We start from the raw sequence: 16303 nt of genomic DNA, 5'->3' as shown, positions 1-16303 counted from the left end.
TTGCTTGGGAAAATGAATTATTCTAATAAAACTTTATTTTTTCAAACACAGCCACAGAGGCAGGACCTCATGTTTAACACACACAGACTTATGGATTTTTTTTTAATATAAAACAAAGTTTACGAAAAAAATTTTTTTTCCACTTTTTGTATTTGTAATCCCATTAGCACAGGGACTTTGGCAGCAGGTGGGAGTGAAGGGCAGCTGGAGCTGCCACTGGGCAGTCACCGGGCACAGGAGGAGAGCACCAGCCTGGGAGTGGCTTCACTCACACACGCAGGAATACTCACCTACTGGTCAGCCACACCACACACACAACACAGATGCAGATGTCTACCCAGCGTCAACCACAGCCCTGTACAGGTGTGCTCCACTCTGGGTAAGCCCAATATGTGAAAATCCAAATAGTCAAAACAGCTAAAGTAGAGGGAGGTTGCTTGCTTTACAAAAGAAGCAATCACACAGGCTGCTTTTAAATGGTCGGCAGTCCAAACGCATCGCAAAATAGCATTTGGCTTATACAGAACTGTTGGAACAGATCTACTGTGTAAAGCAAAATGAACCACTTCTTGAATAGGCTTGTCCCAGGGTCATGGGTGCTTAGACTGGGAAGCAAGATGACAGTTTCAACTAGTTTAACTTTCCAGATCTTAATGTAATAGAAGTCAAATATGATATCTGTAGACCTTCTCCCCTAAGGATGGCGCTCTGGGGCTTTGGGGAAGCCAGGGTAGAGGCAGAATTACTGCCCTCACTTCTTGAGCTTAGGGCTTACAGAGACACCACTGGTTTTGCTAGTGGCCTATTGGAAGCTGGCACAGCCAATATGCAGCAGAGAGCCCAGGGATAAGGATGCCCCAGGAGGAAAAGGAGCTGGCACCAGGGAAATTATGGCCTAAAGAAGAAGAGCCAAGGGAGGGATGAAACCAAGAATGGACAACTCCTGGGCTCACAGTTTCCCTGGATTCTCCAGAGAGCCTTTCTCAGGCCCCTACAGACCTGGTAGCTCACTGGTAATACATGGTAACTATCAGGAGAAGGGGGCGAGCCCTTAAAGGGTAGAACCTTTGAGGGCGAGAGGCTCAAGACGAAATGGCCACCTCCTTTGGACTGGAGATGAGGAGGCTGCAGCGTCAGTGATGTTTCTATTCGACATGTGGGAAACCAAGAAAATGACAGGTTCAATCCCATGAGGAAGAAAACATGTGGACTTTGGTCTTCTTCCCCTAACATGAGGAACTGGGTCCTAAGACACCCTGGAAATCCAAGAGAATGCCCTCCCTCCAATAAACAGGAAGGGCAGGTCCAATTCAGTTGTGCAGGGTCTAACCAAAGCTGGACAAAGCCTAACAAGCTATTTGGCGGCTGCTTCAGTATGTATCTTCACTGGTGCCAGTCCTACCAAGGTTCCTACAGTCGTTAAACCCATCCCTGCAGCCACCGGGACCTGCTGCCCTGGCTTAAGTTATGAGCAAGAAACAAAAAAAAGAAATTCAACCCAACAACAACAACAAACTCCCAGCTGCTTCTCACAGCCTTTGCTTTACACAACCTCAGCCAACCCCTCAGTGAGCCCCAACCTCCCTGAGGTCTCTCAGGTCCAATTAGAGGCAAATAAACATTTCCAGGCAGGAATGGAAGACAGGCAAACTAGTAAATGCTGACACCCTCTCTTCCTCTTTGTCAAGCAGGTCAGAAAAGAGGTTAGACCTGGATCTTATGACAATAGGTTTCCCTATAGTCTGCTTCCAAACGGTAGTACTAGGATGAGCTTACCCATGCTTACTGGGGACTGAATGCCACTTCTGCTGCAGGTAGGCCTCAGATGATGAGTGCCAACACAGGGCCTTCCCTCCTTGTTCTTGATCCTCAAAGCTCAGAATGTGCGGGGAAAAATCCCATCAGTAGAGAGGGAAAGAGAAAGATGGAGCCATCCAACCCTGCCTCAGCTGCCCACAGGTGCTTACATCTACTTAAGAGACAGAGGCAGGTTGTATACAGCCTAGGCTATCTGATAAGAAAAAAGGCCAGCTCAGAAGCAACATAGAGAGCCCTCTCCAGCCCTAAGATTAGATCTATCTAGGGGAGGGGATGGGTCTAAGACAAAGACCATTAGCTGAGGTCACAGCACTTAAAAGACCCTGCCATCCCCTGAAAGAGAATCCTCTGCAGAGCCAGCTGTGCTTATGGATTATAAGCCTGGTTCCAGAGCTACTCAAAAAAAAGAAAAACTTGGTGCTCTCCTCTTGACTCATTGAATAGTAAGCCTGCTATCCTGTGCAAACTCAAGATCCTGGGGGTATCATAATGCTCTGCTGTCATGGAGCAACTGCCTTCCTTCCCTAAGGCTACGCAAACACACCTTTCCCCAAGTACACTCCCACGCACGCACACACTCTCACACAATTTCTCCAAGGAGGCTGAGTGAACCCCCCACCCTGGCCAAATTCTAAGACACAAGTGCCCTTTGAAGCAAAGGGGCTAGTGAAATTCCCCGAGCTGGGGTCAGCAGACCCCTTCCTTCCCTGCCCATTGCTTTCTCGGTGGCAGGGATACTCACACTCAGGGCCGCCATGGGAAGGGTCTGCTCTGGGGCTGTCCCTCCCGCCACCAGCTCCGTTTATCTTGTCCCGGCCAGTCTCTTGGCATGGTCGAGCTTCCTGGAGCGAGAAGATTTCCGGCTGCCCTGAGTCGGAGCCCTCAACTCACCCCCATTCCCAGGCTGGGCCCCTGGCCTTGGGGCCTCGACACTTGTTAGTAGCCATAGAGAATCAGTCTGTGTGGCCCCAGGAAGTAGCCTCTCAGTTTTAGTTCTCCTCAATTAGATTCAAGTCCAGGTCCCCAAAGTCCTGCTGGCACAGTGTCCGCTTGCTCAGTGCCTGCCGCCCCCACCGTACGGCCCCCTCCTCCTCCTCTTCGCTTTCACTGAGCACCTGGGAGGAACCCCCAATGGGGCTGCAGGAAGCAGAGAGGGGTGGGGGGCTACAGGCCATGAACCATGGTGGAGAGATGCTGCTGCCTTCTCGGGCTGTTTCTTGGAGACAGAGACCTCCTGAGTATGGTTTCTGTCAAACAAACAACAAAGTTAAGAATGTAGAACGATACCAACTTCCACAGAACCCTGGTCTACATTTCAAAGTGTCCATCTTGGTTACCCCTGCAGGTAGGAGTCCTAGGCGTGATGTGTGTGAACTCCCTGGTAACACTGGGAAAATTTAGTGTGCATGCACAATTCTTCGAGCAAAGAGCCCATAGTTTCTGTCGGGTTCAAGATTAAGAGCTCATTTACAAGCTCCATGTGGGCAAGAATCTTGTCTGTGTGTCTCATAACAACACTGCAAGTGCCTAGTCACAGCCCAGTAAATAGCAGGTATTCAGTAACATTTGCTGACTGGTTGGAAGAATGAGTCTATGAATATAAGCAAGTAAATTCTCAGAGAAGCTTGTGACCCAGTGGACTAGCAGAAGAGTATGAAAAAAATGGGCAATTGCATGTAACAGCTCCACTCACACTGGGAAGTCAGGACGCATTTGCTGAATAGATGAATGAGGCAGCAACCCGTTTTGTTGAAGCCTTCACAGCCCCACTGGAAGCAGTGAGGGCAAGTAGCAAAATGAGTCCAGAGCTTAAGAGAGGGCAGGGCACAGTGGCGCCTGGGTGGCTTAGTCGTTAAGCGTCCGACTTTTGCTCACGTCATGATCTCGCAGTTCGTGGGTTCGAGCCCCGCGTCGGGTTCTGTGCTGACTGCCAGCTCAGAGCCTGGAGCCTATTTCAGAGTCTGTATTTCCCTCTCTCTCTCTGACCCTCCCCTGCTCACGCTGTCTCTCTCTCTCCTAGAAATAAATAAAAATATAAAAAAAAAAAAAAGAGAGAGAGAGGGCAGGGCACTGATGATGTGACTTTTGAGCCTTAGGCATCCTCAGAAGAGGAAGGAAAATGCCCTTAGCAAAACAATTAGGAATTCCTATTGGAAGATTTACCATGGGTCTCCCCTCAATTTCTCTAGAACTTCTAGGCCCAAGGAGTTACACAGGACATGGGACCCTGAGTCCTAAAGTAAGTACAGTCCCAGACAATCAGGATATGAATCACACTAGGGGAAGCTCAGACAGAAAAGAACCTGCCAGGAGTGCATGGAGCTAGGGGACACCTGGAAGTAAAAATGGAACAAAGTCTCTCTCTTCCCAACCAAGCTTCCCTAGTCCTGCTGGTCCCACCTGATTCATCTTGTCAAAGTCCAAAGAAGGCCGCAGCCGCCGGGGGTCCTCTTCATGGCGCCGTTTGACTCCAGCTTTGCGAGCATCCAGATCACAGGGTTGTGAGCGACTTCGGGGAAGATTGCGGAGGCCTCGAGGTCGCCAGGGCAGCTCTGGGGAGGATGCAGGGGAGCTCCGGGCAGAGGGCAAGAAACGACTTGCCTGTGGGCCCAGGCTGGGTGACAGGGAGAAGCGACGCTGGGGTGGGCAAGGTGACAGGGACTCAGCATCACTCTCCCAGGAGCCACTCTGAGGGGAGGTGGCACAGGGTCGAGAGGAATCTTGGGCCAGAGCCAGGCTGAAGAAAGGGGGGCTGTAGGGTCTGTGGGCTGGGGCACATTGAGAAGAGGCACTGGGAGCTTGGAGGAACCTGAGGCTGGAGACCCGCTTTGGGGGGCTCTGGTGAGGCACCTGCGGCCCACCCCCTCCACCACTGCCCCGGTGCTTTATGGGAGTCCACAGCTTGGAGGGGGCGGGCCGCCACACCGGCTGCCAGCGAGACAGGTCCACGGGCACTGAGAGTGAGCGGCAGTGCCTCTTGGATGGAGGGGCAGGGGGCACAGGAAGCTTCTCTGGGTCTGGGGGCTCAGGGCTTAGGACTTGGGAGAGGGGCTGCTCCTGTGGGGAACTTCCTGGGCTAGGTGGTCTGAGGTGCAGGCTCAAGCCTGAGGGGTGGTAGCTGAGGTTGAGGCTGTCCTGGAACTCGGCACAGGAACAGTGGGGCAGGCCCCTCCAGGAAGCACCTTCTGGAAAGCATTCATAATAAAAACAGTATTAATGATAGCTAATATATTTTTAAGAGCTTACTATGTGCCACACAATATGAGAACTTTGTGTGAGGTTTCCCAAAAAACCTCAGGAGGTAGGTACTAATATCCCCATTTCACAGATGAGAGAAGTCCAGTAACCTGTCCTAGATCATGCAGGAATGAAATGACCAAAGGAGGATTCAAACCCAGGTCTGGTCTGATGTTTAGGCTAGGTCTCTTATCACTATACTATACTGTCTCCATTACGAGGAACCATCTGAAATTAAAAATAGTCTCATATACTGCTTGTCACTCCCTCTCAAAGGTAGAAACAGTCAAGAGAGAAAAAAGCATGTGTGCCCTGTTCATCCTTCACTCCACCTAGCCCTACTCTGCTTCCATACCTACCAGCCCCAAGTTATAAAAAGCAGGCCCATGCTCTTTAATCTTTCTCCTTCCTACGTGTCACCAGAACCTAGACAAGAGTTAGGGCTGCCAAGGATTAAGAGGTAATAGAGTAGCTAAGAGATCATTTTTATTCTTAGAGAGGGCAAACAGGGTGGGGAAGGCCTGTGATGGTGGAACCCATGCTTGGGAAACCCTAAGACTATTCATGTTCCTTTGTGTCTGGCCACCCACAAAGAAATGCTCCAATTAACACACCGATACAGAAAGATCTAGCTAGATTATAGTTAAGTAAAAAAATAAAAAGTGCCAAATAATATATATAGTATGCAACCTTTTGCAGGAATAAAAAATACACATTTATATTTGCTTCTGTTTGTATAAAGACACCCTATTTGGATAGACAAAGTAGTAACACGAGCTGCTTTTGGGGAGGTGGTGGGAACTAGATGCAGAACGAAGACTTTTCTCAGTATAAACTTTTTGTTATTTAAAAAACTTTTTTTTGAGGGATGCCTGAATGGCTCAGTCGGTTGAGTGTCTGACTTTGGCTCAGGTCATGGTCTCGGAGTTCATGAGTTTGAGTCCCACATCAGGCTTTGTGCTGACAGCTCAGAGCCTGGAGCCTGCTTAGGATTCTGTGTCTCCCTCTATCTCTGTTCCTCCCCTGCTCGCACTCTGTCTCTTTCTCAAAAATAAAGATTTTAAAAATATTAAAAATTTTTTTTGAGAGTGTGAGTCGGGGAGGGGCAGAGGGAGACAGAAAAAGAGGATCTTAAGCGAGCTCCAATGAGGGGCATGACCCTGAGATCATGACCTGATCAAGAGTGGGACGCTTAACCAACTGAGCCACCAAGGTGCCCCTTTAAAATTTTTGAACCACATGAATATATTACCTATTTTAAAAAATCAGATTATAAAAGTCCTGTCAAGGCTAGAATAAGGGCAAACTAAACAAATAACTTCCGCGCTGGTGCAGTAAAATGGAGACAAGTGTCAATCTCGGCAGGTCACCCTGGCAAGAAAGTTGTGGAGACAGGCTATCTAGCCCTGGTCACTGGAAACCGATGAAAGAAAGGTACAGATGCACACACACACAATGCCTTACCAGACACAAGCTGGAAAGGGTTCCCACAGTTGGAGATGTCTGCATGATCAGGCAAAGGCTAAAAGAGAGAGAATATCCATGATGATTCTGGCTTAGGATGCAGATTTCCAGGAAGCCCTCTTCAGCTCACCCCTGTATTTCATGGGCTATAGAAATATTAGGGACTTCTAAATGTTTTCTTCTTCTCATCTTCCCAAAGTTAGTGAGTAAAATAATCCACATCTTCCAACATCTCATACCCTTCTCCTCCCAAGTTTTGGTGTCCCTTCTCTATCAGTGGAAAAATACCTGCCCCCTTCCTTTTGGGCTGGGTTTTGAGCCTTTAGTAGGCTCTTCCAGTACAAGTACCATGACTCATACGGCAAAGGACATGGGTAAAGTAGTAGCAACAAACAGCCTCAGAAAAAAGGGGGAGGGGATCGTAGAGAAGCAGGAAGACTGGTCTTTTACCAGACTGATGCTGAAGCGTGTGCATTTCAGCTCATCCAGAGTCTGCTTCTGTAGCTGCTCAGTGATCAGGGTTATCATGATTCTCCCCAGGATTTGACTTGCACACTTTGGAGCAAATGATGGATGTCTTCCCTGTCGTTCTTCCAGACCTCACTCGTGAGCCGTCTTCTGCCACTGCAGCACCATTCTAGCACCATTGGGACTCCCCTCTCCAGTCATGCCTGCTGAGTCTGCCAATTACAGAGGGACCAGCCCCAAGTGATATTAGAGATGTACCTGGCCCAAAAGTGGAAAATGCATGGCACACATACCACAGCATCCCTATGCCAGGCCTCTGGCAGACATCATTAATTGATCACAGCTCTTTCCTGCTAAGCCTCAACACAGCCTCAGAAACATTCTGAACTTGGCACTCCAGTTAACCAGTGAAATGAACTGGAGTTAAAAAGCAAGTTGAACCTATTTGCCACTCCTAACCTGGTTCATGCTCTGCTGTGTCTACACAGAGTACCAGCATCACTGAAAAACAGCTCAAGTCAGAGAGGAACCCCCAAACGGTTACTTCCATCCTGATTACCCCAATATTTTCTTTTATCTTCTAATCAGAAACAGAAAGATACACTTTTCCTAAACTACACAAATAGTAACAGGAAACAGGGAGGAGCACTGGTTGTAGGAAAGACTTTTCCCTTTAGATCAATGAGAGTGAACAAAGTTTCATGTTCTCCCTTAGGCTGAATATTTGATATGTTATATTGTTTTCTAACAGATACTGTATATATTCTCTTATAAAATGCTAAGAAGAGAGAGAAATGATACCAGGATTATTCCAATTACATTTCAACTCTATAGATGTTAAGAACGACAACTATATGACTTCATTCAACTAAGTTTTTAGCCTGATCTGACTCAAAGACCGTGGATACAATTAATCAAGACTCCTTCTCATGGACAATTTCAGTAGAAGCAAACTAAATCTATCAGAGAACAGGCTTCAAGCCCACACAGTTGCCTGAGGGGCCTTGCTCAATGGAGGAGAGGAGCTTAACCTAGTATTTCCATATGGTTCTGCCTATTCCCAGAAATGACCAGCAGGCAGACAGCTCATCAGAGGGTGTATATAGCATTCTCTACTAGATAGAACAAACATTCAAGAAATCTAAATCTTGCTCCAATTTGCTGTGACAGTTCTGGGAAATTACTTGACTTTTCTTCACCTTAGTTAACCTGTATGTAAAATGGGCACAATAAATATGTCTTAACCTGTTACAGGTATAATATAACATGAACTATCAAAATGTAAAGAGCAAACCATCTAGCCTATACAAATCAGGACTCCACAAAGATGGCTGTTTCTCAATCCTCTTGTTTGTTGCTCTACACAGCCTAAAAATGCCACAAGTGATGATATCATTAAGCTGAAGAAGGCAATTGGGTTTATCTATTTGGCTGGACGCCAACCTTCCTCATCTGCACACCTAAGGAAGCCCAAAACAGCTCTTCTGTGACCTTGGAGGCAGATCACTTTTTACTTTTGCAAAAAAAGAGAGAATCATCTCGACCCCATCCCCACCTCACAGGGAGGGAGGTAAGGAAGAGCAAAGAACTACATGTGGATGTGCGTGAAGTTTTTTGGAAGAAAGGTCTGGGAGAAGTCAATTATCGTTACAGTTAACTATCATTTTCACGCGTAATTATTACCACCCTGAACGAAGTTCCAGTTTCCCGAGAGCTCCCTTCAGCAGCTTCCCCTATGTTCTTGTGGGAAAAGCTAAAGCTTATATCACTTCTGCTCTTGGTTTCTTAACTCTGCCCCCAAAAGATCAACTAGAGAGGGAACCTAACTGAAGGCTTTTACCCCAGGATCACAGGCCTCGGGCTGACCAGCCATGAAGAGCAGGGAGTGAAGTAAACTCTTTCAAGCTTTTCATGAGGCATTTGGCCAAACAGCAAACTCCCAGCCCTCTCTGGGATCAAGTGAAGAGAGTGATTTTGTGTTTTTCTGCATTTTAATTGTTGGGATGTGGCCACACACGGCGGTAATTGGAACAATGCAACTACCACCACGCAACTGATACTCTCAGCCTGAGTTTCCTAAAACAGGCCAGGCTGAGAGGGGGAACAGAACGGAAGCCATAAGGAATCAAACCAGGACACAAAAGAAGGCAAACCAGCTCCGCGAGGGGCCTCCTCTTTCTCAAGCAGGCATAGAAAAAAGTGTAAGAAACCCTCTCTTGCCGCCTTCCTTCCCCTTCCATTTTGTTTATCTGAGGAGCAAAGACAGCCCTGAACGTTCACTAAACAAGTTAAAACTTCTCAGCTTAACAACTGGCACAAGGTTCAGCCCTTCACAGAGCAGCAGGCGGCTAGGCCCTCCCCACAACCCCACCAGGCCCAACTCTCAGTCCAAGCTTTCCTTCCACCATCAGCCCCCTAACATAAAGACTGGACCCCCATCCCATCTCTTATTGGATGGCAATAACCCCTGACATTAGGGTTTCAAGGATGCTGAGGTTGTGATGAAAACTGAAGAACCTAGGATCTAGTCAGGCCAAGGGGTAAGAGAGTCACAAATCCCCTAGGGACCTTCCCCCCAGATCCCAGCCCCACACCTCTGGGGGAGACTGAAGAAAAACATGAGGCAGGGAGGTACATGAACATGTAAGTGGTAACCTGACTGCTCCTTCCTCCATATGGCTCTGTCGGGGATAAGGGTGACAAGTGGGGAGCACCCCTCCCCCCACCCCGATGAAGAAGCAAAAGGCTAGGCCCCCCTCCAATCTTCAACCACTCTCTCGGTTGCCCTGCCTGTCCCTGCGGGGTGGGGCATGGGGCGTCCGCTAGCCCCTAGGGGGGCACCAGGGCTCGCTCTACGGGGTTGTCGTTCGGCTCTTCCCGTATCAGCTTCCATCATCTGGCCGCGGGAAGCGAACTCAGGACGCTGGGGATGGAGAGGGTCTGGGACTTAGCACTCCGCCAACCCCTCCCCCACCGGGTCCCGTGCTCTCCCAGCGGAGGCGTCCAGAGAGGCCGTACAGCGCGCGCGGCCGGGCTGGGGGAAGGGAAAGAGGGAAGGAGGGAGGGACGGCCGAGGTGCCCGCCCCGAGGCCCCAGCGCCACCTGCCCTCGCCACCTACCGCGGCTCCTCCAGCTCCCAGGGCCGCGGCCGGAGCAGCTCTGAGCGCTCCGTTCGCCCCACGGTGCCCTTAAAAGGCGCCGGCGCGAACCAACGGACCCCTAAGGAGACTATGGGGATCGCTCTGGTTCGCGGAATCCTCCTAAACCGCCCGCGGAGGCTCGAGCCTCGCGTCGTTTCCCTCCCAAAGTCTATTTTGGAAAGTACTGTCGTGAGTAAGCCAGGCTCTTTGATTTACGGATGAAGGTGGTTTCCTCACTATTGAGTCACCCCCTCCAAAACATTGCAGAAGGTGGACGGGCCCAGTTGGCGGCACATCTCGAAACCCGCGGGGGAGGCCGTGTCGGACGAAGGTAAACAAAGCCATCTCCCTTACCCTTCATTCCAACATTGGCTTAAGTACAGCGCCCTACTCCGTTTGGGCCTCGTAACAGAATTAGCCGAAGATCGTCTTACCTGCTCTCCTGTCCCGCCGTCTAGGGCTGCCTCGCAGAAGGAATCCCCCTTCCGCCAGCAGAGGACCCGTCCGCGGCGTGAAGGCTTCTGGGAAATGTAGTCCAAGAGCCGATTAGGGCCTGCTCTGAGTCCCAGGAGCCCCTCTTCAAGCTGCCGGATCGCCTCGAACCGTATAAACCCGGGACTTGTAGCGGTTGCGGGGTCGTTCCAAATTGGTTTTGTAATTAGCCCTCACCCAAAACACTTTGTAAAGCTGAGGACGGCCCAGGGCTGTCCACTACTCTTCCTTCCTCTACGCACCCCCACCCCCCAGCAGGATGAGGTAATGGGGTTGTGATTATGACATCATAGGCGGTTCAGTTGCTTGCGGGGGTGGGTTGCGGGGGGGGGGGGGAAGGGGCAGTATGGTGGTTACAGCTGGACCACTTTTCTTAAGACAGAGAGGGAGGGAGGAAACAGGCAGCTGGAGAAAAGATGTTCATGTCCGTTTATTTCCTCTTTAGGAAGAGGATACCACCCTTTATTAAATCTCCACCACTACCACCACCTCCCACCTCAAAGTTTAAGTCTTGTTTTGAAAAGACTGAATGTAGACGTTAGGGGAAAGGTTGGGGAACAGCTAAATGGTTCCTGACTCTTATGCAAATTTGAGTCTCAGCTATCAAAAAAGGTTTAGAAAAAAAGGCAAAAAGAAAAAGAGGTTTTAAACAATGCCTTTGTGTTGCCATCTTTTTTGTACAGTTGTAGATTTCTTTTTTAATCGATTGGGAAATAGCACTAATGCAAATAATCTTCACTATTACACTTAGCAACAAATCCCTTGAAAGATGGCTGTTTTCTCTAAATACTTTGTGCCCCACTCAAGTCTAGGACAGATACGTAAGTGATCAGCTGCAAAGTAGAACCAGTAGTGGGGATCTTCCTCACAGAGGAAAGGGAGTAGGCAAGAGCCACCAAGTCTGCAAACTGAAAAAGAAGGGGGGGGGGGAGTGAGATTTATCAAGAAAATAGGGCTGGAGGGAAGATGCACTCTTGCCGTTCACATTTCCGCTTGGCAAAAGAGGGAACAATGCCATGAAGTATAGGAGACATGGTCTCCAGTAATTGCTATGATGGAGCACTTATTATGTGCTGGGAACTATGCTACATACTTTAAAAATGTATTCTCATTTTTGCTTAGAATCATCAAATGAGAAAATGGCCCTATTTGACAGATGAAATGGTTGGAAAGATTAAGTGAATGCCCATATGGTAGGCAAAGGTAATATTACAGAGCTGTCCTTGATGCTCTAAAGCTTTTGGTCTTCACCACTTGATGATGATCCTTTTTATTATTATCCATACTTCAATAAAGTTAAATGATTGAGAATAAGAAGTTAGCATTGGGTCATATGCAAAACATTTTAATAAAATGAGACGCTTAAAAAAAACAAAACCCAAATCTTCTACATCAGGTTTCAGGCCTCAATTCCAAGGAAGAGTTTACCCCTTTCTTTAAGTATAAGGTAGCCCCCAGTGCAGCCAACTTCCCTGCCATTACTAACCGTAATTAAATCTCCTTATGCCACCTTTACTTCTCAGAATTTTTAATTTATGTCCTATTTTTTCCTGCTGCCCCATTTTCCTTCTTTTGTTCTTGGATTACTACCTTGAACCCCATCCTAATTGTTCCCTCATGGGTCAGACCACATCTCTAACCTTGCACCAGTGGGCTTTAGAAGAGGATACTACCTGGGCTCCCTTCTGGTCTCCATCCAGATTTGCTGAGGGTTCCAGGGCTTGGAACCAATCATCCAAAAAGTCATCCAAAGGGGTTGAACCCATTGGCTCTAAGAAATGCTCCATTCCCTGCCTAGAAATGCAGGAGAGTCAGAGGAACATGCACCTCATTCAGACTCCCCCTTTTCAGCCATTAAAAGCTAAGCCCCTGGAAAGTGAGGAGAGGTGGGGCTCAGTCCACCACTCAGACAAGAAACCAAGAATAATGTACATACCCCTCAGCCCCCCTGCCCTGCAGGGGATGGCTTGGCGGAGGGGGGGGTCCCAAGAATGTAGGGCTCTTCTCCACTGCCTAATCTGGGCATCCCAGGAGCGACGGCTGTACCTCCTGTTCTTGTTTGGTGTTTGAGGGTGAAGTCCTGGCTGTCGCTTTGCCCTGGCAATGACAGATATGTATCAAACTCAGGTCAAGGTGAAGGGGCACAGCTCAGTTTATCACATGAATCAGGAGACTCATTAGGGATTTCCTAAGAGTGAGGTAGGATCAATGCCCTCAATTCAAGAGAAAAACATTAATCTTCAGTTGGGAGTAAGCACTAAACTTCCTAAATTCCTAATATTCTTCTGGCAAGGGTAATTTAGATATTCCAACTCCAATTCAGGTGTCAAGATAGATATAAAAGACAGTATCTGACATCCTTTTAAAATACATACTGCCTCTTTATACATTTACTTTGCATTTATGGATGGAAACTTCCATGTAATTAGGCAAGTGTGTTGTAATTAGTGAAGTCAGCTGGAGGTATGAGGTAAAAATGGTTACAGAGAAAAAACTTCATTAGCAAACATGGACAGAGCTTTTGAAAGTCTCATGGGTCAAGTAGGATTTGTTCCATTTGAAAAAAAAAATTTACTTAGGGGTCAACACTGCAGGAGACTTAGTTTTAGTAATGATGCAACTTTGTGAGAATACTCAGATCCTAATATCTTTCCATCACCCTACATTGAACCAAACCCACTTAGCTGACCCTCTTGTTGTGACGCACCCCCCCACAACCGCACTCACTTGGGGACCTCCTGCAGGAAACGCTGGTAACCAGGTGTGCGCTTGCCATAATCTATCTGTTTTTGACGCCACTGTAGAACAATTTCATCTGTCTCTACTTCCCACCTGCGGGGGAAGTATACAGTGGCCCCATGAAGTGTGATTATGGTTATCAAAGTAGAAAACAACTCCTCCCACACACGCTCCCTTAACCCCTAGTCTGGTTTTCAAACTCACCTAGCATGGCAGGGCTCTGTGCTGACTCCCACACTCACCATCTCAATCCCAGAGAACAAAGACTCTTCACATACCTCCTTTCTGGGGAAGCAGATAGGATAAAACTGAGCAGACTATGCTGTACTTCTTAGCAATTACCACCACCAAGATGTGGACACCAGAATAGGTTGTATTCTGGGTGAACTGTTTCTCAAACAGTTGGATTGCTGATTTGTTTCTCAGACTGATTTGCAAACCATCAGCATGAGTAGCCCCTTGATAATTCCTGGGCCCACTCTCTACTTACTGAATCAACATTAAAACCTGCATTTAAAGAGCTTCCAAGTTATTTTGAACATTTTTTATTGTGGAAAATTTCAAAAATACATAGAAAAGCATACCATAATGTTTTGCTACTCAAAGTATGGTCCTAGGACCAGCTGCATCAGCATCAGCTGGGGGCTTGTTAGAAATGCAGAATCTTGGGCCGCAACCCATAACTACTGAATCAGAACTTGCATTTTAACAAGATCCTCAGATGATTAAATTGTGACAGTAGTGATATAACGCACCCCCAGTTACTCATTACCTAATATTCATAGCACATCTTGTTTCATCTAAACCCACCACCCACCATCTATACCCACCACTCCCACAGAATTATTCAAATCCCCAACAGTAGGAATAAATTCTTAATATCACCTCATCAGTGTTCAAATTTCCATAAACGACCAAAGCTTGGGATCCTTTGGACTGTGATAAGGATTATACCAAGAGATGATTCAATTCCCCTGCTTTCCCTGAAAAGGAATTTCCTTTAACCTACATAACTTAGAGTCTCACAGACACTGAGCTCCAAAAGGAACACTAAACAGTGAAAGCTTTTGGAAGGGGCCAATGCTGCTCAGCATAAATATACACACCTGTCTCTCAACATCTGCCATACCAGCGGCAAATGCTTCATCTCCAACGGAAGGCAAGCAAAACGAAGATGAAAAAGCCCAAGTAACGACACAAGAAAGAAGCAAAAGAAGAGAAAAAGTTTAAAACACCCTGTCACCCAAACAACTCTCTCCAGGTATTATCTTAAAGAGAGGTAATCGCTAACGAGGTACAGTTTAAATCTCCCGGGGTTGGAGGGGCTAAGGGAATGGAGCGCTCAGGAAGGGTGTGGCGATTGGCCAGAGGAAGAGCCAATGGTGTGCCAGGCACCGGGGGGGCGGGGCTTACCTAAGGCTTACTGAATCCTGGCCGGCCAATCGGTACCCTGCTCTGGCTGGGGGGCCGGGAAAATTGTGTTCCTTCCAAAGCAAGCTCACGCCTGCAGATGTAGAGCCAAACGATTGGCCAAAGGGATCTGGGCGGGCGCGCGCAGATTGGCTGACGCAACCTTGAGGTGAACGGGATAGGTTTATTGGCGAAGCGGAAGGTTTGAAAAGCCAGGATCTGTGACTGTTGATATTCTGTGACTCACAGTGGCTAATTCGGTCCTCTCGGTCTGTCCAGTCTAGAAGAGGAATCGTAGTCTGGTTAATTGGCTTCTTTCTTAGATTTCCTTTAATCCTGCTCAAGTCTTCGCTTGTGACTTACTCCTCACCTTTGTTTCTCCTGAAGGTGAATCTCTGGCTCCAACTTGAGGTAAGCCGGGGACTCTCTCCACCGGAATCACGGAAACCTCAGCGTCCCCCAGGGTCCATTGGGGGCCCCACGAACAGAACTTCAGTGGACTTAATAGGCATTATCGCGAGTTAGGAGACCTCAATTTCTTCATGTCAGTAGTCACTAGCTGTGTAGCTCTTGAATAAGTGAAAGCCTTTTTTTTTTTTCTTTCTCTTTCTTTTTTCTCTCTCTCCTCCCTTCCTCTCTTTTTTCCTTCGAGAGCTGGCGAGTGGGGGGAGATGGGGGAAGGGCAGAGGGAGTTGGAGAATCTTAAGCAGGATCCAGGTCTAAGGCAGAGCCCTGGAGGGGCTTGATCCCACCCCGGTGAGATCATGAGATAATAAGATATCATGGCTTGAGCTGAAATCAAGAGCCCTGTGCTTAACAGACTGAGCCATGCAGGCGCCCCTCATTCTTTCTTTAAAGTCCTGGTTTTGGGTTGCCTGACTGGCTTAGTCAGCGGAATGTGGGACTGTTCCTGGGTTCCGGAGTTCATGCCCCCTTTGAGTGTACAGCTTACTTAAAAAACAAAAAGTCCCACGTTTGCCTCTGGCTAAGTTCGGCTCCAAGGAAAAGGTCAAGCTGCTTGGGGCAAGTGACATTCAACTTGCATGCCAAGTTGTGATCCTGGGGATGCCTTTCTTCCAGTAGTGAGCCACTGGGCTGCTGCTGGGAAAGGTGGAGGAAGTTGTGAAAACTGGACAGTCTGTGAGGTACCTATGTAGATGATGTTCACCTCTTAGGTAGGTTTTATTTTTTTTTTCTTAGGAAGCCATGTCGGCAGAATTGATTTCATCCGCAGGAGAGGAGGGACACACTGGCTCAGGACCCAGTTTTAGATCCAGTCAGAGGAAGATATTAAACCTGCTCCTGGAGAGAGACACTTCCTTTACCACCTGTCCAGATCTCCCTAGGACTCCAGTGAACAAACTCTTTGGCGATTCTGCAAACCTAAGTGTTTTGTCTGGGTAAATCCACCTTTCACACCTTATCTCCTTTGCTTTTCTAAATAGCCTTGGGTTTTTTATTTGTTTACTTTTTAATATGTATTTATTTTTGAGAGAGAGTGAGAGTGGAAGAAAGGCGGGGGGGGGGGGGGGGGG

General features: G+C 47.9%; 3 protein-coding genes across 6 annotated transcripts in view; 1 reads left to right on the top strand and 2 right to left on the bottom strand.

Moving 5' to 3' along the window:
- Positions 1-10625, bottom strand: FAM53C (family with sequence similarity 53 member C). 2 transcript variants are annotated; one of them, XM_039217925.1, is made up of 5 exons: positions 10562-10625; positions 6970-7199; positions 6520-6577; positions 4219-5003; positions 1-3065 (listed from the first exon to the last, which is right to left on the bottom strand). In XM_039217925.1, the coding sequence occupies exons 2-5, from the start codon at positions 7045-7047 to the stop codon at positions 2808-2810; spliced, it is 1179 nt and encodes a 392-aa protein (XP_039073856.1). In that variant the 5' UTR covers positions 7048-7199; positions 10562-10625; the 3' UTR covers positions 1-2807. The 2 variants fall into 2 exon arrangements, with proteins under 2 accessions (XP_039073856.1, XP_039073855.1); XM_039217924.1 differs by lacking the exon at positions 10562-10625 and adding an exon at positions 10107-10243.
- Positions 10626-11011: 386 nt separating this feature from the next.
- Positions 11012-14485, bottom strand: LOC120220762 (oocyte-specific histone RNA stem-loop-binding protein 2-like). The gene is given in 8 exon segments (XM_039217935.1): positions 11012-11444; positions 11446-11500; positions 11503-11527; positions 12293-12413; positions 12564-12716; positions 13347-13451; positions 13563-13666; positions 14465-14485. Coding segments are annotated over 8 exon segments (627 nt in total). The 3' UTR covers positions 11012-11401.
- Positions 14486-15022: 537 nt separating this feature from the next.
- The window catches only part of CDC25C (cell division cycle 25C), a 35775-nt gene continuing 34494 nt past the window's right edge, over positions 15023-16303 (top strand). For 2 of the 3 annotated variants that reach the window (XM_039217922.1, XM_039217921.1), the window contains exons 1-2: positions 15023-15179; positions 15969-16168. In XM_039217922.1, coding sequence (XP_039073853.1) covers positions 15975-16168 — 194 coding nt within the window. In that variant the 5' untranslated portion in view covers positions 15023-15179; positions 15969-15974. The remainder of the gene's footprint in view (positions 15180-15968; positions 16169-16303) is intronic. The other variant, XM_039217923.1, reaches the window with a different exon arrangement.

Source organism: Hyaena hyaena, unplaced genomic scaffold, assembly GCF_003009895.1.
Source record: "Hyaena hyaena isolate Hyena2069 unplaced genomic scaffold, ASM300989v1 scaffold_723, whole genome shotgun sequence".
NCBI classification, from domain to species: domain Eukaryota; kingdom Metazoa; phylum Chordata; class Mammalia; order Carnivora; family Hyaenidae; genus Hyaena; species Hyaena hyaena.
Note: the sequence above shows the minus strand (reverse complement) of the source record. Positions and strands in the feature narration are given on the sequence as shown.